General features: G+C 40.8%; 4 protein-coding genes across 9 annotated transcripts; 2 read left to right on the top strand and 2 right to left on the bottom strand.

Annotated features, from left to right (window-relative positions):
- Positions 1 to 518: 518 nt before the first annotated feature.
- On the bottom strand, positions 519 to 7,817 carry LOC311257516 (seipin-like). 3 transcript variants are annotated; one of them, XM_084353172.1, is made up of 11 exons: positions 7,784 to 7,817; positions 6,553 to 6,628; positions 5,667 to 5,931; positions 5,498 to 5,576; positions 5,256 to 5,399; positions 5,099 to 5,134; positions 4,110 to 4,244; positions 3,931 to 4,028; positions 3,350 to 3,479; positions 3,154 to 3,235; positions 519 to 3,065 (listed from the first exon to the last, which is right to left on the bottom strand). In XM_084353172.1, exons 3-11 carry the CDS (start codon positions 5,915 to 5,917, stop codon positions 2,866 to 2,868), a joined length of 1,155 nt encoding a protein of 384 aa, XP_084209298.1. In that variant the 5' UTR covers positions 5,918 to 5,931; positions 6,553 to 6,628; positions 7,784 to 7,817; the 3' UTR covers positions 519 to 2,865. The 3 variants fall into 3 exon arrangements, with proteins under 3 accessions (XP_084209298.1, XP_084209297.1, XP_084209299.1); XM_084353171.1 differs by lacking the exon at positions 7,784 to 7,817 and having other exon boundaries at positions 6,553 to 7,104; XM_084353173.1 differs by lacking the exon at positions 7,784 to 7,817 and having other exon boundaries at positions 2,883 to 3,065; positions 3,158 to 3,235; positions 6,553 to 7,104.
- A 26-nt stretch (positions 7,818 to 7,843) lies between these two features.
- rnaseh2c (ribonuclease H2, subunit C) lies at positions 7,844 to 10,553 on the top strand. The gene is made up of 5 exons (XM_084353175.1): positions 7,844 to 7,947; positions 8,452 to 8,613; positions 9,255 to 9,367; positions 9,485 to 9,604; positions 10,331 to 10,553. Exons 2-5 carry the CDS (start codon positions 8,460 to 8,462, stop codon positions 10,352 to 10,354), a joined length of 411 nt encoding a protein of 136 aa, XP_084209301.1. The 5' UTR covers positions 7,844 to 7,947; positions 8,452 to 8,459; the 3' UTR covers positions 10,355 to 10,553.
- On the bottom strand, positions 10,166 to 19,427 carry zbtb3 (zinc finger and BTB domain containing 3; the record flags this gene model as incomplete). Of its 4 annotated transcripts, none has more annotated exons than XM_084353165.1 (4): positions 10,166 to 13,869; positions 14,649 to 15,475; positions 15,670 to 15,758; positions 19,226 to 19,427. In XM_084353165.1, 4 exons carry the CDS (start codon positions 19,425 to 19,427, stop codon positions 12,807 to 12,809), a joined length of 2,181 nt encoding a protein of 726 aa, XP_084209291.1. In that variant the 3' UTR covers positions 10,166 to 12,806. The 4 variants fall into 4 exon arrangements, with proteins under 4 accessions (XP_084209291.1, XP_084209292.1, XP_084209293.1 ...); XM_084353166.1 differs by lacking the exon at positions 19,226 to 19,427 and adding an exon at positions 18,705 to 19,213; XM_084353167.1 differs by lacking the exon at positions 15,670 to 15,758 and having other exon boundaries at positions 19,226 to 19,315.
- Positions 19,416 to 22,894, top strand: trpt1 (tRNA phosphotransferase 1). Its single transcript, XM_084353174.1, has 7 exons — positions 19,416 to 19,551; positions 19,833 to 19,914; positions 20,813 to 20,982; positions 21,906 to 22,083; positions 22,170 to 22,226; positions 22,328 to 22,438; positions 22,526 to 22,894. Exons 1-7 carry the CDS (start codon positions 19,477 to 19,479, stop codon positions 22,546 to 22,548), a joined length of 696 nt encoding a protein of 231 aa, XP_084209300.1. The 5' UTR covers positions 19,416 to 19,476; the 3' UTR covers positions 22,549 to 22,894.
- The last annotated feature ends 651 nt before the right edge of the window (positions 22,895 to 23,545 follow it).

Here is a 23,545-nt window from a genome sequence, read left to right as displayed (position 1 = left end):
CATCTTTGAGTCCAGTGTGGAGGGTAGATGGTGTATTTGCTCCATGGGCCCAACATGTGCCTGTACAAAACAAGGAAATGTTTACAAGAGGTGCAGTTTTGAATACGTTTGAGGAAATGAATTTAGCAGTCTAAACACCACTCTAAAACGCTCTTAAAATGACACTAACAGAAATATAAAACTATAAATCCTCATATGTCTAACTTACCTTACCGTACCTTACCTGTGTCTTCCACCTGTGATAGAAAGCTCCGTGCCTTTCACCGACCTACGTCCCTCTCTCTTCTCTTCTCCCTGCTGGTGCCATATTTTGCATGCAGTGACGTGAGTAAGTTTCCAAAGCTTCAATCAGCCAACAGAGTCACAGAGCCAAGAGGACATCCAGGAATGACAGATGTGACTGTGTCAGCAGGCGAGGAAGGTGTCCTCCCACCACATATGAGTATGTACTTTGTGGGTTAACCGTTTTAGCTCAGTGATTTCTTTTTATGGAAAAAGTATGGACCAAAAGACCGATGAACATTTTTAACAGGTTTTATTGCAACAGACTGTAGCTTAGAATGAATTTGCAGCCAAGTAACAAACATTTTGGTTTAAAACTCAAACAATTTAAAGGAGATATATTGTGCTTTTTCACATTTTTCCTCTCCTTCAGTATTCTATAGGTTCTTGTGCATGTAAAAGGTCAAAGTCTGCACCAACAGAAGCTCCTCTCTCCCACAGAAAACAATGCTCCTGAAACGCCTCGTCAGTAGTCCTACCTTTAATTCTGTGACATCACACTATTTCACCATGTCACACATTTGCATAATTCAATAAGAATAAGAATTGACTTAGATCAGCTGCTCTGTTGTTGTTAACGCTGCTGGCCCTGCCGTGTGTGAACTGACCAATCAGAGGAGACTAGCCTTTAAAGGGAACAGAGCTACTCAGACGGAGGGGGAATACAGTGCTGCATCACTGACTGGACAATATGAGAAAACGGATGTGGTTTTTTTTAGCATTAAAGCATGTAAACCTTAGCAACTAAAATAAAAGTATGAACCTGAAAATGAGTATAATATTTCTCCTTTAAGATATTTTAGTATAGGTAAAAAAGATGCACAGGTTGCCTCACATGCTATAATCATAATTTAACATCTTAATCAATTGGTAACAACATTTTAAAGTAACATTTCAGCCAGCATGATAGTTATAACTTGCAAAAGAAACAGCTCCAAAATCGTACATTACACAGCTGAAATAGGAAAACAGGAATCCCAGCCAGTCAGTGTCAGTGTAAACTTATTAATATACTGTATTTCTGTGTATGTACGTTCCAAGTATACGGACACGCAGAGTGCTAAGATAAACAAATAAGTCATTCTGAAATAAAAATTTATATGAATAAATACAGTTATTATATATGATGTAACCATGAAAATGTGTAATGATTTAATAGATTTTTAAAATCTTGCATCCTGCTTCTGTCAAGGTCAGAGGTTTTAAATTAGTTATTATGTTGAAAGAGACTCCTCATGTGTCATGCTTTTCTTTACACTTCCTGTCTTTGTATTTTTTCCACCTGTTATCTGTGTTCACCCATTTTTAGTTAGTTAGTTAGTCCCTGTGTATTTTGTGTTTACCTCTTTCAGTTGTCCAGTTGTAATTGTCTGTTTCCCACTCCTGTGTGTACTCCTCGTGTCTCATGTGTTCCTGATTTTGTTCCCTATACCTTTACAGTTTTTTCTTAGTTAAAGCTACTACAAGGAACTTTGATATTTTGTTGCTTTTGGAGGCCCCTGAGGACAAAAGTGGTAGTGTTCCCACCGTCAAAACCACAACAAATAAAAGAATAAATATAAATTATCTAAAAATGTTGTCTAAATAAAATTACAACACTACTTATCACCCACCTACAATGCAGTACTGAGTTCCCTCCCCAGACAGCTTAACTGCCATTCACACCTGGGCTCACCTAGCCCTAGCAACCCACATGAAGGCCGGTTGGTTCAACGACCCACAAGTGGCCCTAACAACTCTGAAACTCAGAGTTCAAACATGTCCTTAACGACTCTGTAACACAGTGTTTAAAAGCCTGGAGCTCCCCTCCAGTTAGTTAGAACTGAAGAAGCCTCTTGAATGAGAGGTGAAATGTCTTCAAGAAACAGAAACAAGTCCAGTTGCCTACGATACAACATCCTACTCACTGTAGTATAGGAAAATGTAAACACAGGCTCTTCCAGTCTGCATGTGGACCCAGTGGCAGGCGTTAATATATGAAGCTCTGTATATATATATACATGTAAAGCATTAGTATTACATTTCTATGTATTTCCCCCAGTTTTTATTTCACATCTTACCTGTGAATGCTTCATTTCATGATGTTGCTTTTTATTACAAAGTCTATGTCTGTCAATCAAGACAAACGAGACTGAGACAGAACAGCTGTGCAGTTTTTCAGACCAAAGCCAATTACACAAGAGAGTCAATTACAGAAATGTCTCTGCCCTGTTTATTTTGATTGACAGAAAAAAAAAGATGTGGCATTATTAAATAAAATTGGGGGAAATTGCACCGTGAAATAAAAACTGAATTTGGAAAAGGGAGTTGAAATGAGATGGAATAAAACATGACAAGTTATGGTAATGTGTTTTAAAAATCTATTGAATTATTTCACTATTTCAAGGTTGTATTATATATTTTGACTGTATTTATTCATTTGCTTATTTATTTAGTAATCTTGTGTATTCAAGGAATAAAAGAAATCTAAGAAATGACAACTAGAGATTTGTATAAAGTTTCAGATGAGTCAAGCCCATAAATCAGAGGGTTCTAACATTAAAGCATCAGTGTGGAAGAGCTTAAACGTGGCAACTCAGGTTATCATTCAGTGTATTTGTCAGTGGTGTATGGGCGCTTTCTGAGTCCTCCCTCTACTCTTTCTCCCTCTCCCCCATTAATGGACACTGATTCATTTCTTCCACTCTGACCATTCATCTGTCCGTTGTGCACCTCTGTCTCGTCTCCATCCAGGCTCACATTTGTTGGCGTTGTCTGCGGGGGACCGGGCGGTTCTGCATCACCTGTCAAGGAATTTATTCTACAGTCAGTACCAAGTCACTGGTGAAAATAACTTCAGTGTTGAAATTCTTGATGCCTGTGGTTTTGTACTTGCAGAATCTTTTCCGTCCTCTTGCTGGTTGTTGTTGTTCATGTTCGTCCCCTCGACTGACAGCAACCCATCTGATTGGAGCTGTAAACAACAAGGAAACAAGTGCAGAGAGCTCGTTGAGTCTGAGCTTTAATAACACATCAGAGGAATCTTCATACTCACTTAATGTCTGTAGTAACAGGTGTGTCCTCTCACCTGCCCTGGACTCCATTCGACTTTCAACAGTAGCCGCATGTAGCTGAGGACGAAGAGCAGACTGAGGAAGATGAAGTTGCTGGACACACCCACCATGGCTGATATGAGAGGGAAGTTGAACAACAGGTATCTGAAAAAGGGTGGAAAAAGCTGTCATTGTAGCTTTACAGCAATTATGATGGCATATAATGGTAGATAAGGCTGTACTCCTACTTTATCTGTTTTACTCTTACTTCTATACCAGTCTGTGATTTTCGATCATTTTCTTCAGCAAGCAACAGAATAAAACATCTGAACATGTTGTATTTACTTCTCTGTGGGCTATAAGTGTAGGTGGAGACATACGAAACTAAGTTTTTCCAGTGAAGAAAAAAAAAAAAAGAGATTGTTCACTTGAGAAAGGAATCAGTACCACACTGTGAAAATCAAAGAAGCGAGAAGCAAGAAGCAGCATGTACTATATTGAAAATAGAAGTGGGCCAAGAACAGAACCTGGTGGGACACCACAAGGAAAATAAGATTACCCAGAGCAACAGAAAAATTCATGTTGCAGGTATGTGCACCACACCAGTGGCTCTTACCTTAGACCACTGAAATGAGCATGAACGTAGAGATGTGATGAGTAGATCTGAACTTTGTTGGACATGATCTCAATGACGGCAGTGACGGAGGGGGTGTACTGTACATGGAAAAAAAACATTAGGTAGACTTCAACAAAATACTTACACATGATAAGACATTGCAGTAGTGCAGGACTCACCGGGTCGTCTGTGTAGTCTGAGAAGAGCTCCACATCCAGTGTTTGTTTCTGCTCAGCGGCTCCACTCAGAAAGGCTGGGAGGAACAGCAGTGTTCCCAGGTACCTCAGCAGGTCTGATTGGTATCGCAGAATACCCTGACCACAGCAGGACAACACAGTCACCCTCACAGACACACACCCGTACACTAACATATAGTACACAGTTGTTTTGGGGATGAATCAATCTTTTCTTACAAATGTATGATGCCACAACCCCAGACCATGTCTTCAGGATAGGAAAAAATGCTTGATGATGTCACAGATGCAAAAGTTTAATTTTCTGGATAAGTCAATGATTGGGTTATGTGCTTACTTTAATGAACACTAACAAAAGATGATCTCAGTGGACTTTACTTTTAATGAGTTCATAATACAAAGTCCTGCACAATATTATTAAGTCCAATATAACAGTTATTGTTTAAACTAAAACGTTCTATGTTGACTCAGTTCGAGGGTCAGTTTTGAAGCTGTACCCGACAGTGGATTTGATCAGAAGGAATATTGTATTAGGCTGAACAGAATCTATGCAGAGGCAAGAATACATAAGAAAATATTGTATAACTTAATACAGTCCAATACAAAAACACCACAAAATACAGCCTGAAAAAGTACCATACCAACAGCTCTCTGATAGAGTGTTAGGCTTCAAAAGATGTATTTATTAGGACTGTTGCACACATTTGGTTTACAATGTATTTTTTTCTGATCACTCAGTGTTTAATAAAGTAACTTAAGTCAATGAGGGCATCCCTTACACTTGGAAGATCTTTACTCAGACCATGTGTTTGTGTCAGTCGTTAGTTGACATGTTCGTCCTGTCATCTCAGTCACCTGAGCACTGAGATCACCTTCTGTTGCAGTAGAGCTCTGCAGCAAGCATAAGCAGCCCTAATCTGGTTCTGACCAGGCTGTGTGATTAAGAGGTTATTATGCGTCAGCGGTGTACTCACAAAGCGAGAGCTGGAGGCAGACAGCTGTTGTCTTGTCTGAGAAACACACAGCAATGCAGTGAATCAGTGGAGTTTGCGCAAACTAGAAGCATTATCTTATTGAAGCATTATCTTATTGTATGTACACACAAGCTGAACAAAACTTAATGAAACTTACGTGGCGAGAAGAGGAGGCAACTTTGCCTCCATCCCGAGAGAAACAGGCTGCCCTGATCATGAACATCCCCTGTTCCCGATTAGCTGGAGAATCAGGCATCTCCAGCTGGAGGGAGATCTGATAGGCCTGGCCGAATGTCAGAACCTGAAAGAGCATTTTAAAAAGAATACAGACTCCTTTAATGTGAAGATGAATGTTTAATACACAGAGATAGATACAAATACACACACATTCATACACACATGTTTCTTGTTCCTCATCAGTGAGATGTTGGCCACTGGATAAGTGCACAACAAAGAAGAGGGGGATTCACAGTCTGTCCTGCAGACATAAACATGAATGACTGAGTTAGGATAAAAGCAAAAAAGAGGGAATCAAACAAACAGTAACAGTCATGCTTCATATACACACCTGTAATGATAGTGCACAGGTGTGGAAAAAGCCGCCCTGGGCATGTAGGAGTAGTAGAAGCTCCCATATAAAAAGGCGGCGATCCAGAGGAGCAGGAAAACAACAGAGGACAAGACAAAGCTTTGTATAATGGTCTGTCGGATGCGTAAGACCACCGTGACGACAGCATGCTGGAGCTTCAGCAGCGCCTGAGCAATGAGGAGTGACGGCTCTCCAACATCTCCTTGACACAAATTACTCTCTAGATCCATAATACCAGGAACAGCTGCAAAGCCACACAAAGAAAACAAACAAACAAACAAAAACAACCCAGGAAGGTAAGGGCAATCACATCAGTAATCAAAAGCACTGTAGCTACTGACTCAGTTTGGCTGAGGCTAGCTCCACAGTGATCCTCGTGAGTACAACGCTTGACTAATACCCCTAAAGGTTATCTGGTTGTTGTGTGACAGAAGAAAGATCTATGCCTTGTCTGTTTAATGTCATATCAAACTCAGTGCGGTTAAGGATATTATGATCTCATGGAGCCTCAGACACAAACACCGCTCTCATGCTGCAAAACCACAGAGACCAATCAGAGTCACAAGCAGAGGCCTTTCATATCAGATGACTTCAGTCTGACTGTATTACATGTATTGAGAGGCATGACACCGACTCTGTTTTTTAATGGTATTTTTACTGATATATCAAAACAGGAAGGGAGTACCAACTTGCTGAACAGACTTACTTCCAGATCAAGAGTTATGCTCGGGTGCAGGGATACTATAGCATTTTAACTCAACATTCAAATCCAAACTTCAAGAAGACAGTGTAGTTAAAACATCCATGTGGTATCCAACAGCAGCATACTTGCAACAGTGTGCTGTCTCGCTATAAAAAAACTCACCTCTGCCCAACTCTGAGCTGTTAGGAAATCACTTCTCCTTTCCCTGAAGTCTCTTGGTCCACAGCTTGCCACTGTCCTGGGGAAATGTTATGAACAGAAAACCGCCCCTATAACTTATCCTTAGCTCCTAGAAAGCTGCCATTGGACGGGGTTTAGCCCATCCCATATGAAGAGAGATGCTGCTGCCAACTGGGACAGAGTTCTGAATGTTGAACGTGACTCTGACAACACGGCCGGGGTTATGTTTTGTTTTGGCAGTTGTTAAAACTGATCAGTCCATTGTCTTCAATCAAAATGCTGGATGATGTACAGTCTATATTTTGAGTTAATTAATTTATTGTATTTTTACTCATCCTTTGGCCTAATCCATATTTTATCCATATATATACTCACTGTTATGTGCATTAAATTGCTGAGATTTTCACGTTTTTGTGTCTTTTTCTTTTCTACATTGCTGCTAAATGTGCTCCAAAGCTCTAATTTCTCCACATATCGCTCCTGAATTGTGATACTGTCCAATGACACCCCCAAATGCCAAACATGTTCATGAGATTGTGAAAAGGCATCTCAATTGTTTATACATGTGTCGTTGTCACAATGCTCCGCTTAAGTAAAATGGACTATTTCAAGAGCTGGTATTACATAAAGACATCTGGATCTTTACACCATGATCCTGCATTGCATTTAGAGAGTCTTCATTTTAAACTGCCAAGAGACTACATCTCCTATTACCTGATGTTATCTTCAAATTCATGTAGCCTTACGAGAATCTAAATAATTTGCCTAAAACAGTGACTTTATGCAGCATTTACTCTGTATCAATTTTACAGTGGTTCACCACCACAGCAAGGAAATTATTTTTTGAGTATATTTAGTTTTTGAGCACTATTTTAGAAATCTAAAACATAGACAGTTCCTTCAGTGATAGAGGGAAGTGCAGAAATGTCTATGATCTTGACCATGATTCGTGAATTAGAGAGTGAATGGATAAGCTGGAGAACATAAACACTGATAGACTTTGGCAGATTTATAAACAAACTAGAGGCCATCTTGGTCTGTGACTACTCAGTCATTACTACATTATTACATGAGTATAATATCAAGATGTAATGTAAGTAATTTTCAAAATTAGATAAGTACACAATAAACGTTTGGAGAAAGGCATAATAAAACACAAACGTTTAGAGAAACGCAGAGAAAAGGTAAGAAAAGTGGGTAAGTAATCTCTCACCAGAGGGGGGAGGCCTCCTCTGGCCGAACAGAAAAAACCCGCCAAAATATCTACGAGCGTAGAAGAAGACGCTCTCGTCCAATCACACGCAGCGACTGGCGCAAACCGGAAGAGGTCCAATTTTACATTTCATTTCACTTAAACGTTTGGAAAACTGCTGAAAGGTAATGTTTGAGTAATGTTTTACAAAACGCATTTGTAGTAATTTAACAGCATGTTTAACAATGTTTAAGAGGAACTGATAAAACACGCTAATATGACGCTAATATAAATTATTTTATAAGCGAGGCTGTTTGTTTTAGGGAAAGTCTGCACTGGTTTGTGTCAAAGCTCCCACACTTAGGCCTGACAAAGACTTGACAGCTTCTGATACTGATGTTTATCCACAAAAGCACTCGTCATAGAAGCCTTCAGAATACGATTCATTGTACATATTAACAAACTGTGCCATAATTACAGTTAGTCAGGTTAACTTACATCAACAGACAGGGATAACAACCCTTTAGTGACACCTGCAGTTAATAAATAGTGATAACTAGTTATTTTAGTTGGGGGAAAAAAAAAGGTTGCTGAGGCTGCTTGTTATGTTAAAAGACATTTTTGGTTTAAATAGAATACAAGAGTGTAATTTGTTATCATTTGTGTGCTTTGTCCTCTTCTGTCTTCAGGTTGCAGGATGTCGTGTAACACAAGTGTTACTCGTGTTCAAGTGTCATCTGTGGGCCAGGCACAGAGAGCCACAGTCCACCTGATGCCCTGTGAGATTGAACACGATGGGCCGGCCCAGGTCTCACAATACATCGCTGCCACCACTAAAGACCGCAAACATGGTAAACACAGAATATGTTTTATATCTTGTCATTTCTATTGAACCAGTTCATAGAAAACAATGGTGGAGATAAAAAACATCAAAATGTGGAGTTTCTCCTTTCTTATAGTAATGTTACAGCTGGAAAGTCAATTCTAAATTTCTCTAAATCTGTCTATACAATGGTGACCATGTTTTAATTGGACAGTCGTGTAAAGATACTGGTTTGAACCATTATTTGCTGCTTTCTCTTATAACCACTAGAGCCAATATGGGACTTTTGTCCCAGAGATAAAAGTGGACTGGTGTCCAGCTGTTTGACCAGTCTGTTTCAAAGATTGTTGTGCTTCTTTAGTTCAGATAGATCCCAGGTCAGGATCAGTGTTTGTTCCACCGCGATCCTCATTATGAGGGAATGGATAAGTTACTTGTCTTTACAAATCAATTAAACTAGCATTATCATGCCAAATGTATAATCTACAGCTCTTGGTAAGTGTTTTAAGATGCCATGATTTAATGATGAATGGTTTTAAAATCTATCTAGTAGTTAAGGACTTCAACTAATCACAGATTTAGAAAGGGATATCTCAACATTTTAATATCGGTCGTTTTAAGTGGAGGAAAACTGTCTCTAACCACTCTTGTTTATTTTTCCTGTTGCAGAGAAGACAGTGTCTTTCAGAGGGCGTGGGTTGAAGGGGCAGGAGCTCAGCTGTCCACAGGGCTACACTGGCCTAGTGCTGAAAGAGATCGACAAGCCTGGCTCAGACCAAGAGGTAAATATCGCTGATGTCACGCATAAGAAAAATATATGACAAAGCACTGACTGCATGGGGAATATAGGTTGTTACTATGTCTACATGATGCTAAATGTTGTGTGTGTGTGTGGCCAGGACAGGACAGTGAGGTTATCGTCTGTGTTTGACAAGCTGACCTACTGGAACCTGGAGACACCTCCAAACTCTGACGATACAGTTGTGATGGCAATGGATTGGCCAGAGTTGGCTGAGGCAGTGAGTCTCTTTTTCTTTTTTTTTACAGCTGACTTTAAAAAGCCTGGTTTAATCAAAGACAAGACTAACTTGTGTCACTTGGTCGAGAAATCCTCGATATACATTATGTAGGCTATAGTTAATGGTGAGGTCCTTTATTTACAGTAATATGTAACCTTTAAGCACAAGCATGTCTCAAAGGACTGAGTAAAAAAAAAAGTATTTCAAGTCTTTTACTTGTTTTTTGAGCGATGAGTGGCTTGTCTCATTAAGCAGGATTAGAAAAGTTATTGGGATGAAGTCTTCTTTATCCACATTTTTACTGAACAAATTTTAATTAGTAAATTTGTAATGTCCTTGTAAACTGGTTCTTTTTGTGACGAATAAACCTAGTCTGATTTTCTTACAATAATTTTCATATAAAAAACAACAACACACGTCTCTGTCATGTAAGCGCTGTTACAATTAATTCTACAGCCCTATTACCTTTGTGTCTTACCACATGCTCACCACCTGCACAAGTAGATAAACAATATGGTTAAAATAAAACATTTATTTCTGGGTTGAAGAAATTTCTGTTGGAACAGTTGTCCTTTTTATTGTTTTTCCTCAGTTTAACAAATACTGTCAAATTGACAGAAACAGCTGCATTGACAACAATATTTCATCCGAATATCATTAAAATACAAGGACACAGAGGCAGATACATTTGATGTAGATGGATGCTGATATTTTGTCTCTTTACAGATCCACGGGCCAGTAGATGACTGAAGACAGAGGTGCGCATCACCCCATCGTGTTAGGAATGAAATGTACAGTTTGCTGGTTACTGGCTACAGACATGAGAAGATTTAAGAAATGCTGACCAGGTCAAATGTTACTGTGGCAGAGCAATCAATCACAGATGTAATGTTTATATTTTTGTATATGTTCTTTTTGTAGTGAAATAAAAAAAAAAAGATAAAATTGACTGGCCAGCCTGTGCACTGTGTGATATCACTGAAACAATACAATATTTACTTACACATTGTTTCTACTGGACAGTGTTTATTCACAAGGTGACATTGAGCTTTTTGCACACTAGCTACCATGAAGCCCTCTAAGGAATCACTGACTCTGTGAACCTATGAATATCTGTATAAAACTCTTAGGTTTGTATGTAACTACCGATACTAGTCCATTTTCATTGTACAGAGACTGTAAAACCTGGTGCAGGACAACGAATTCCAAGTGTCAAAAAAGTCATTCAGGCACATTTAAAGTTTCAATTTAAACATTTAAAGAGACGGCAGAATTACTGCAGGTGTCGAAGTGTGCTCAAACTGTATACTCTGTCATACTACAGGAGAAACACTACAGAAGGAAAGCTCACATGGCCAGTAAGAAAAGCCAAACACATTAGGGGGGGAATCCCCAAACGTATTCACTCCTCCACTGCTATCCTACCCGGGGATATAGGCTGGAAACTGAACAATACACCAGTTTCCAATTCCTAAACTATTAATTGACCCCGAGTGTCAAGCAAAGTGCATGAAATTAGTCGCAAAATCACAAGTTTGGACAAGACAGCCACAGTGCAAAGCGATCTGATTGAATTTACAGAAGACTACTGGACAGCCACTGGAAATGCATGAAATGGTTCGTCAGGTAAAAAACTTCTGGAGCAGAAAATTGTGGGGCCACAATCCCAAAGATATTGTCCTGTTTTTCTAATGCAGAGGAGTAATTAAGCACCTTTCCTCAGCATTTAAAGAACGTCATTAGTTTGTACAGCTACCACTCTGATATTAGTCTTGAGTCAGCTGGCCCATTAAGCAATCATCAAGATTTCTTGCTTAAAAGAAAAAAAGGAAGGACAAAGAAGATAAACAAACAAGGCAAAAGAAAGGCCATTTGGCACAGTTGATTTCCTACTTCACTGGATAAACATCTGTGTACATCTGCTGTTGATGAAGTGGCCTCATCAAAACTGATGCACTATCTGACTGTAATTTTAAAATGTGTGCAGGTATTTCCTTCTAAGTCAACAGCTGGTTTCATCCACTAAATAAAACACAGACAGTACAATTCTACTACAGTTACAGACAAACTTTGCGGGCTAAAAGCCACACGCTAAAAAGGCAGTCGTACACATTACAATACATGTAACTGATAAAAAATACAACAACTTTCCCTTATTACTGTTTTGAGTAGCAAACTCCAGCTGTGGGATGTCACACAAGTCTTTGAGAGATTTTTGTACAACTTGTGACTGTTGTGACTCTTCTGACAACAATAAAGTTTGTCAACATTTTCAAAACAAATGCATAAAAAACGAGAAGGATTAGAAAAAAAAAATACAAACAAAACCGTAAAAGAGTAGCAAAATGTCATAAAATCAATTTTAAATATAAACATCGATTAAAATCAATCAGTTCTAGTGAGACAATGGTCATACATGAACATAAAGGGTGTGATGAATGAGCTCTTATATCACTGCCACACCGCTGGTGTTAACTCTGAATGTGTGCCTGTATGAGTTATCGTATTTCTGTACATATAGGCATAAATGTCCTCAGTATAATAGAAAGCCAGGTTTCAATTGAGAGGTGTCATCTAGTGGAAACTGTATCACTTTCTTTTTAAATAGGGGCCAACAGAGTCAAAGTGACTCGTTGATAGGGCTTTATACAAAACTTTGGTCATTTGATTAGTGAGAATGCAAAGGATGCAACAGCTTGCAGTTGTGTTTAATGCTGAAAAAGAATATGAATATATAAATACAATCAGTTAAATGTTTTGGATGACTGAAATGAAGACCATGAATTGAGGCCTGACATTTCTTAATTTGAATTTTGACAGTTTAAGATGGAAAATTATTCAAAGTGAGTACATTTCGTCCTTATTATTTATTGTCATAACAGTTCTAATGGTTTTGAGTTGATTTGAGTTGAAAATGCAAACATCCTCTGGTAACAGTTTCTACTTTACCGGTTCCTTTAGTCTCTTTTGATAGTAAACTAAATATTTTTTAGTTTCGAACTGTTGGTCAGACATGACAGGACATTTGAAGATGTTTTGGGAAACTGTAATAGATATTTTACAGACTTAAAAAACTAATTGATTAATCCAGAAAATAATCATTTGTTGCAGCCCTACCTCATTTAGGTTTAAAGGCAGAATTAGAGTTAGGATATCAAGTTGTGTATAAGTATAGAAATACCACAGTGTGTCTGTTTGAATGCTAGCTCAGAGAAGGTGGTGGTGGTGGTGGTGGTGGTTGTTGTTGTTGTTGTTGTTGTGGTGGTTGTGTTGGCAGGGATGGCTCCATGTCTGACTTGCTGCGTTTGGCTGGCAGCGTGTGGTCATGAGCTTTGCGAATGTGTCTGTACAGGTCGCCTGATTGTGTGTAGCTCCGGTAGCAGTAGCGACACTCGTACGGACGTTCACGTGTGTGTACAATGGCATGGCGCCTTAGTGTGTATGTGCATGAGAAAGTCTTTCCACAGACTCCACATGTGGGGACATCCTCCACAATGTTCCCCATAGAGTCCTGAAAGTCCTGGAAGTAGGCAGGATGGTCTGAATGATGCTGAGCTGCGGATGAAGGAATGAGAGAGGCGGTGAAGGAGGAAGGGTCCTGGGAGGAAGGCCCGGCACCGGAGGAGGAAGAGGAGGGAGAGAGGGGGAAGGAGTAGTCATCTGAATGGCTTTTGAATGACATTTGTAGGAGATCCTGTTGGTGGGAGGAGAGAAACTGATTGTTGTTCAGCTCCTCTTCTTGGATGTCATCCTCAAACTCATCATCTACTTCCATTACTGGTTCCCCGTCCCTGCTTCCCTCTCTCTCCTCCTCTAACTCCTCGTCCGATATAACAATGGCCTCCACTTTGACTTTCACATTCTCTCCATCATTGTCATCTGTCTTCACATGGCCCATAGCTCTCATATCCCTCTCAGGTCTCTTAATGGTTTGGGTTTCAGAAACGTGGAAGTTCAAGCTTTGGCGTTGGAGTGACACAGCACTCTGGATTCGAATCTGGGGAGTGGCACGCTGTGGAGGCGAGCGTGTCGGGTTTGTTTCTAAGTTTGACATTAGTGATGATGATTGGATTAACATGACCATCTGTTGTCCTGCACTTGATGTACCTCTGTGGTCAGTCTCTGAGGGTTTCCTTACAGAGTCATGATGGGGGCTGGAGGAAAGGCTGGACCCTGACTGGGACAGAGCAACCGCTGATGGACCAGAAGCCTGGCTCACTGGCACCATGGAGGAAGAAGAGGAGGGCTGCTGGTTACTGCTGTGGCTGGTGAACAACAGAAAGAAAAGAGGATGTTCTGTAAACAACCGTTTCTTAACAACAAATTGTAAAAATGTCCATCAGTACATGGAGAAACAACCCAGTGTACATAGAGATAAGTGCACTTAAACTAAAGGTGTCAAACTACGCTTTCATCTAAATATTGGGCATCATTTTCACTTTTATTTTGCTTACTTTCTGTGATGTTTTTGTGGGGGAATTAGATCAGATAGATGATATCAGTTTAGACTTGGAATTTAAGATATTGAATTGATGTTCATCGCATGAGAGTTCCTGGATATAGATGCCAAATGTCAGCTGGCTTTAATAATAAACAATAAATAGGCTAAGGAGTTATAAATAATAATAATAAAAAAAAAGAACACTTCAAAACACAGAATTTATGAGAGCATCTCACATGAGCTGTATGGTTAATAATAAAAAGTTAACTCAATGAGCTTGTGTTTTTTTATTTTTCAAATGTATTGTACTTTTTGAATGGAGTTTCTGATTGTGATTCACATGCTCTTTCAACTTCTTTTCCGCTTTGAGCTCAAAGTAAACAGCCGATTCTTACTGTTTTTTTATTTATTTTTGTCCTACTTTAACTTAACAGTAACTCAACATCATTGTAAATGAGTGCAACTTCCATGGTTTGATTTTAAATAAAGGCTTAACAAAACACTTGTATTCTAATATTCAGAGTAAACTGTTGTTTTTGGAGTGTTCCTATTTTTCATTTTTTTCAAGTTAGAACAGTCTAGAAATTCCCAACCGACCCATACCTGTATGTCTCAGTGGTGCTGCAAGGGCTGCAGAGTACCGACCCCTCTCCATGACCTCCAGCCCTCAACCTGGTGTAACCTCCTGATGTAAGGGCGGACGGGCCCACCATGAGGCCCTGCACCAGCTCTCCACCTGGGGGCAGAGGAGGGGCGTCCATGCCTGGCTGCGTGGTGTCAGCGAGGTCAGGGCTCAAAGGAGTCTTAACTCGTGCCTCTGATGACCCCCTACCAGTCCTCCGCTCACACTCCAACTGACTCCTCTCTGCTGAAACTGACACTGATGAAAGTGGCGCTGCCATGGCGACAAGATTCGAGTGATCTCCTGCCATGGCCACCGCAGGCTCAGCTCCACCATCACCCCCACCCTCCCTTCCTGTCTCTATTGCCCTCCTCGCCCCAGCACTCTCTTCAGAGCGAGTACTGTCTGCCTCAGCCAGAGGCCCTCGTCTCTGCAGTCGTCTTTTACACACTCTCACCACCTCGTTCATGTGCAGAAAGCTTGCAGCAGCCAATATGTCCTCCACTGGTGGAGCCTCATCCAGCCGCAGCACCCCTTCATAGACAAAGTCCAAGAGCATGCCAAATGCAGCAGCCGTGACAATGTCGCTGTCGAGTGTGACAGAGCTGCTGGTGCCATTTCCACCACTAATCCCTGGAGAGTCTGAGTAGAACATGTGGAAAAAAGGTGAGCAGGAGGCCAAAACAGCCCTGTGAGCCAGGAAACGGGATGAGCCGACCAGGACAGTGCAGTCACAGAGGAAGCCCCGCTGGCGCTGGGAGCACAGAGCTGACAGCAGCTGCTGGGAATGCTGGGGGAACTCCATCACCTGAGCAGCAGAGACAGATTAAAATGAGAGAAAACGGGTCAAAAAGAGACAATGCTGATGTCACTGAACAAAATCAGACAGCTCTATATTCAGCTGCAAAAAGTATCTTTAAGAGTGGTTTTGTTGGCAGTTCTCTATGAATTGTTTAGAAAGTAACAGCTAGCTCAAATGTAACATTCAGTCATCTCACATACCACATAAGGCATAAAACCAAGCAGATAGTTTTGGCTGCACTTGCTGGTTCTTTTCTTCTTTTCTTCTGAAGAAACAGTCCTACTGAAAACTGTGTAAAATGAGGTGCGTGGATTATACTTTTTTTACTGAAAGGGCCCATTTGAGAGCACTTTCACTTTTCTTGCACACTGGGCCACTTAACCATGTTTTATCTTCTATAGAGGGCTCTTTTATGGCATTTTTACAAACATGGGGGCACATTAATGCTTCGCTAAAGTAAGGAAAGATTAGCATCTTAAACAAGCAATAAAATGAACACTTAACTACTTAAAAGAAAAAGATTTTAGGACACAAGTTGTCCTGTTTTTAAAGCATGGTGGCACACTCAAGGAACCCAAAAAAGAAAGAAGGGTCATTACGTCACCGAATCTTGCTTTGGTGCCAGACTGTGGTGACAGCTGTATTGAAGTCAATGGGAAATGCATGGGGAAACACACCAGAACCAAACATACCTACGTTGTACAACTTCTGATGACGAAATGCCTCCAGCACCTCCAACACAATTCAGAGAGTAGGTTAACCACTGACCTTTTTCCTTTAAAGACTGGCTGATAATATTGTGATCAAACAGCACCAGTCAGAATGATTTCCGCTGATGAGACGATGCAATTACACAGTAAACGGGAGCCTTTCCTACACAAAGTGGAGGAACAAACAATGTGTCAATAACAAAATCTATTGTCAACCTTCTCTCCGAAGTGTGTACTTTCATTTTGTTGAGGCATTTCTTCATCAGAAGTCATACAACGTATATATGGTGTGTTTCTTCATGCATCATCCAATGGATTTCAATACAGCTGTCACCACAGTCTGGCACCAAAGCAAGATTCAGTGACTTTATTCGGTTCCTTGGGCGGACTCAGGATGTTTGGGGCGCAGGGGTCAATCAAATAAAAAGAGGGCACTTTATCATGTTTTCTCCACGGGAAGCGCACCCTGTAGGGCACTTTAACATTTTTTGTTCCCTGGACGTGCACCCTGGAGGTCACTTTATTATGTTTTCTCCACTGGAAGGGCACCCTAGAGGGCACTTTATCATGTTTTGTTCCCTGGACGTGCACCCTGGAGGGCTCTTAATCACGTTTTCTCCATACAAAGGGCACCCTAGAGGGCTCTTAATCACATTTTCTCCACTGGAAGCGCATCCTGGAGGGCACTTTATTACGTTTTCTCCATTGGAAGGGCACCCTAGAGGTATGCCAAAGGTATGTCGATTGCTGCTCAGCGGCTTATGCCGATGCCTAGAGCCTTATGCCGTTCCTCGGAGAGGTGGCCAAAGTTATGTCGATTGCTGCTCAGCGGCTTATACCGATCTCCAGACTCTTATACCGTTCCTCGGAGAGGTGTGCCGCTGTTATGCCGCTGATATTCCACCGACACATGACGGTGTGTGTCGCTACAGACTGTTGTGCTTCTGAGAGACTGTTGGATGGGTACCGCCCCCTGATGGATATGCAAATATAATGCCACTGGGCTGGTTTTACGACAAGTGCTGCCGTAAATGTATACATTGTTGTAGTCTTTTTTGACAATCCTAACACATTGCCGCAAATAAAGGAACGTAGGCTATGTGTTTCTTTTGGATATTATGTTGCCGGGATGTAGGCATATAGACAGTAATTACACGTGGGATTCTTGCGATATGATAGCAAAGTAATATGTCTAAATTTTGGGTCTATAAACTACTTAAATAGCCTTAGCTAATATGGCTACTGTTAGCTCAGCCACTGTAGCCAGTCTGACTAATCGATAGCATAAACTTTGAGCCAACCAACTATAGTTAAAACATATCTCAATGTACAGTGAACATGATACATAGTAAATGTATAGTGAACATGATACATAATATGCCACAATGGTTAATGTTCGACGAAGTAGATTTTATACGAAGTAATGTATTCTTGTGTTCTCCTAGTAAAAGAAACCTGTCAGCAAGTATTGTTTAGTTGACTCAAAGTTTCTGGTATCGATTAGTCAGACTGGCTACGGTGGCTGGGCTAACACAGTAGCCATGTTAGCTAAGGCTATCTCTTTCATTAGCTTTAAGTAGTTTATAGACCCAAATTTAGACATATTACTTTGCTATCATATCGCAAGAATCCCACGTTTAATTACTGTGATATGCCTACATCCCACCAACATAATATCCAAAAGAAACACATAGCCTACGGTCCTTTATTTATGGCAATGTGTTTAGTTAGCATTGTCAAAAAAGACTACAACAATGTATACATTTCCCATCCAACAGTCTCTCAGAAGCACAACAGTCTGTAGCGACACACACCGTCATGTCACACACCGTCATGTCATGTGTCACACCGTCAGTTACGAAACCGAGGAATTCCCGCGATGATTACATAATCACACACGACCGCAGTTATATGTATGTGTTATAAACACAACAACACGAAGTGTTCCCGACTTAAGGATTAGAAGAAGAGCGCGTATTTGTCTCTTATTTGAGGTTTTTGTGCTTGTATCAACACGGAGTGTTTTATTTCGAAAATTAACCGGATGTCATGTTATTATTTCGTGTCTGACTTCCTGTCTGCTCTGTGCTGAATTCGGCTTTATACTATTCTTTTTAAAAATAAATGGCTTTCATTTGCTGTATTCATTCATGTTTTACAAAGGGTTTAACCTGAGCCAGGCCTCACCACATTGATAATCATATCACAGTCATGCAGGCGTAGTATGATATATATATTTTTCTATACCACACTGGTATCGGTATCGGTACTCGTATCGGCCGATACCCACAGCATAAGTATCGGAATTGTTATCGGGAGGCAAAAAATGGTATTGGAACATCTCTAGCACTTTATCATGTTTTATCCACGATAAGTGCATCAAAACTGTGTGGCAATTTTTCTAACATGGGGGGCACATTCATGCTTAGCTGAATTAAGGAAAAAAATAGCATCTTAAAACAGCAATAACATAAACATGTAACCAATTAGAAGGAAAATATTTTAGGACACAAGCTGTACAGTACCTGGGATGCTAACACTGCAGGTTCAGGTTCCTTCAGACAATTAATTTCTGCAGTTCCAGTACTTTAACACTCATTTATCTGTCGGCATTCACACTGTTTATTCCAGGAAATGTATTTTCTAGTCGACCGTTGAGAGTCATCCGTCAACGTTACGTTTCCATGGTGACATGCCTTTCTGTCATCTAGCAGTTTCGTGTCGGAGCTAAACCACAATTTGAAACGCCAACTTTCTACAAAAAAAGCCGAGAAAATGTGGCTAAAGTAGAAATAAACGTGTCAAACAGCATGCCATGTAATACAGACGAGCTGCCTGTCAAGAAAAACAGGTAGCCACAGCTCAACTATGCTAACACTGATTAGCCGAGTTAGCTCAGCCTCTGTGTAAAATCCCATCATCGGGAGCTCGCCGGGTTTTCTGTTTGGACACATGAGCATGAGTTGTAAGTTACCCGGAAACAGCCAGCATCAACTCCGAGTTAAAACCTTACGTTTTTCTTGGGTACGATGAATATGTCCCTTACCTCCAGCTGCTGTCCGAGAGATGTTTTCTTCCAGGACACAATGCTGCTTTACCTCTGTGGTGTCTGTCGGTGTCACCGCAGCCCGGCGAGCCGCCACAGCGCCGCCCACAGGCTGACAGCGGGAAACAAACAGGAAGTGAGGGAGCAGCACGCCTGGTTCATGAATACAGCAGCCATGCTGTGTTGACAGGAGTCTGAACATTAATGTGTAGCTTTTGGTAAAAAAAAAACAATTGAAGCTACTAGAATTGATGGCGCAATACAGTGACAGAGGAGGACGAGGAGGCAGAGGAGGCAGAGGAAGGAGAGGAAATCGTGGTGGAGAGGTGAGGGGGTATAGTAGCCCTATAAATTGGGATATTACCCAATATCTTTAATATTTCAGAGACTGGTTTCTGATTCATAACACCTCTGTATTAAGTTTCAGTTGAACTGTGTTAAGTGTTAGGTATGGTAAAGTCAAGTTGCTATATTTAAACCAGAGCTATTATTAGAGCTGAATCTCTCTCTCTCTCTCTCTCTCTCTCTCTCTCTCTGTGTGTGTGTGTGTGTGTGTGTGTGTGTGTGTGTGTGTGTGTGTTATGAGTAATGCCCTCTCCCCTACCAGGACAGAGATGTCCGCCTGTCTAAGTCCATGTCTTATGCTCTTCGTCATGGAGCCGGCCAGATGGGTCTTCAAATGGGTACAGGTGAGCAGTCCAGTGTAAGCAACACAAAGTGTCCCTTCACTGATACTGACACATTTTGCTGACACAACTTTGACAACAAGATAGGACTTTAATCTAAAGCATTTCAACAGATTTTTAACATCAATCTGCTGTTATTTGGGACTATTTTCTGCTCTCAGCCTGGTTCAATCCATAATACAAATATAACTGACAGTACTTTGTATTATAAGTAACTAAAATTATCCCCACCTTTACCAGCCTAAACAGCAAAGTGATTTACACATTGGTGTATAATAATTCAATATACGTTTCTCTTAAATGGGCCATAATGAGTGCTTTTACTGAATGCAGGAATTTTACGTGTTGCAGAGGATTTACACACTGTGTTACTGTTATCTTTACTCAAAGCTACTTCAAGGAATGTTTTGCATTTATTTGTTGATTCTGGTGGCCGAGGGTTAAACAAAGTAAACTTTGTTTTAGTGCCATACTGTACCAGCTTCTTTCCTTAGGCTGTGAGATTTCTTAATTCATCCTAAACACTCAACAGTCAACATCTGACTTGTTGACAGCCATTAAGAATAACCACGATAACCAGACAGAACTAGCCTTCTTCTCGCTGATGGTCTCGTTTGCTTATGTCGGTCATATAGAGGCATCTGTATTATAAACTGAGACTGTTTCATAAACACTCAAAAGTTTGTTTCAGTATATGTAAATACTGAGTACTTCTTCTGTCACTGAACAAAGGCTACCTTTAAATGTGGCAAACTATATGAAAGTTATATATTAGGCTGCCATCATTTATAATAACTAATTTTTGCTCAACAGGTGTTTAAAAACCAATCTACCCTGAGTATGTGACATGACATGATGTGACATCTGTATTCTCTAACCAAAACAACTATTATCCTCACAGATGGCTTTCTGTTCGTGGAGGAACTCCTGACTCACCCACAGTTCCGCTCATACTCACTGGAAGATGTCGAAAGAGTCGTGGCCACAAATGACAAGCAGCGCTTTAAGCTTCGCTCCCACCCGGAGGACGGCCGCCTGCAGATTCGAGCCAGTCAGGGCCATTCACTACAGGTAAATCTCAGATGAAGGTTGTCCTGAAAAGACACGTGTGGAAACCTACGGCACTGAGAAGGGAATATTTAATTTGGTTGCAGACCAGCATGCCAGAATGTTATAAAATCAGTGTCAGTATGTATAAAATTGACACCAAAATTGGGAAACTCAGATGCTCAATCTGTGTCTCTTATAAGCTTGAGAGAGTGTGAGTGAATTAAAGACATTTTATAATATAAACTGTTGTAGTGGTAAATTTGAATACTCCTTTTTACTTGAGACGCCTCCACACCCTGCTTTCCCCCAAGGTATCAGATCTCTTTTTGTTTGCTACACATTTGTGTATTTTAATGTCTAGACCTTGTAATTGCATTTCAAGTTTCGGCACTATACTGCAGATTCACTTTCTTCTGGTGGAAAATTAACTCTATGAGATCCCACAATAGCTCAAAACTCACTCCATGCTGATCCACTGAGTGCATACAAATATAATAAAACAATTTACGCCTTCGAAATATCACTTTGTAGCTAATTTTCAGGTGGCATATGCTGTTAGTCCTCTGACAATCAGTTAAAATGAAAATGTAATTTTTGTGCTCTAACATAACAGTAATCAGTGTCAGGTGGAGATGGAGAAAGACACCGGGGTATAACACCAAGGCTGGTGCTAAAATAGATCTTCAGCGTTGATTATGCTATTTTATTCCCTCCTGATTCATTGACAGATGCAGTCATGCCTTGGATTTTAATACTGCCTCCAGGTTCTCTACCTATCTTCCCCTGACAGAAGTTAAATTTTGCTTCTCGCAAGTAGTGAAGCAACACAATTGTCATTCTACTCAGGTTAGCTTGTCACTGTGTGTTAGATTTTAATCCAGAAACCTCTAGTGTACCCCCCAGTTTAAATGCTGTGTTAATACCGGTTGCATCGCTGTGGCCAGGTAACGGATTTAGAGATGAAACCGGTCCTGGCTGGTTCTCCAGACTGCCCTGCTGAGGCCATTCATGGCTCTTACCTCCGCAACTGGAGCTCCATCCAGCAGCAGGGCCTGAACCGCATGAAGAGGACACACATCCACCTGGCACCGGGCCTGCCAGGGGAGGATGGTGTCATCAGCGGTAAGATGAGTGTGTGTGTGTCAGAAGAGATGCCAGCTGAACATTTAGACAAAGAGGTTAAACAGTGTGATTCATTTCCCCACCAGGTATGAGAAGAGACTGTGATTTAGCCGTGTATATCGATGTCCCTAAAGCTCTCGCTGGTAAGTTTAGCCACTGATGACTCAATACGCTCAATTCAATCTATATGCTTAGGCTACACACTCTCTTACATGTGTTTTATTTGTGCATACGACTAAAACAGACGGTATCGAGTTCTTCTGGTCAGAAAACGGTGTGCTGCTGACTGCAGGCAACGCAGAGGGAAAACTTCCCCCTAAATACTTCAGCCAAGCCTTAAGACTGAGACCTACAAGTAAGAAACATCAATTCAATCTAGAATCTGCTCTTTTAAAACTTAAATTTGCTTGTTCACTGATGTCACGTCTGTCCTGTGTTTCAGGGAGCATCCTGCCACTACAGTAACAGCAGAGGACACTGTTCTGTCATTGGTCATAGCGAGACTCGTCTGACTGTGTAGCATCCCATGATTGGTGGATGCTTACCTCAGTTCCCTTGGTAACACTTGTTGTTTGGCAGGAGCATCCTAGGGAGGCGATTGTGGTCAGCAATAGGAGAATCCATCAGACATGCCATTATTGAAAGGGTCTGGATGGCGTTAGGGTGGCATACTTTATTTTTATACGACAACTCAACCATCTTATGCTGGCAAATGTCACTTTGTATTTATGAGCACAGTGGCTTTGTTTTGTCTATTGCACCGTTACTGCTAAATAAACTATGGCACACATTGACTGCCAAGAAAATTTCACCATGAGGTCGTAAAACACCGCTGACACCAGGAAGGCCTTTAAATGGAGGAACCATTGGAGACATATTGTGTGTGTGTGGTTGAGTCTGGGAAAAGCGGAGGATGCAGACACTGTGGTTTTAGTCAACGGGCTGCTTCAACAGTTCCTTGTAAGATAGGGACACTCACACACACACACACCCACACACACACACAGAATGTGAGGAGAGATAAATAGTTTGAAGCTTCCTGTGTAACAACAGAAAGTATCACCATATGTCAAAAGCATGAGGAGTGAAAACAACAGAGAAAGAAAAGTGAATTGTTGTGTTTATTCTACTGAACGTTTGTTTATTCATAAGTTTATCACGAAAAACACTTCATACTAGTCTGTATGTTTCTACTCTTGGCTGTGATAATGTCCCTGCTGTAATGTGCCATACATTTCAAACTAAAGTCTATGTGACAGTTAGCTCTGGAGGAAGCGATGCTTTCGTCCGGATACTGTGAGGCGATAAAGGGAAAGTTGCTGCTGGCAGATACATCTGTTGATTTTATATTTCCATGAGTTTGTTTGATGTCAAGCCTGCTGATCCTGGACCAGATGTCCAGCAGTGTGGCTCAGCAGCAGTCCATCTTGAAGTAAAGGGGAAGTCAGCATGACGACCACAG

Source organism: Pagrus pagrus (genome assembly GCF_965226575.1).
Source record: "Pagrus pagrus genome assembly, chromosome: 5".
Classification (NCBI taxonomy): Eukaryota; Metazoa; Chordata; class Actinopteri; order Spariformes; family Sparidae; genus Pagrus; species Pagrus pagrus.
This window is presented reverse-complemented; position numbering and strand designations above follow the sequence as displayed.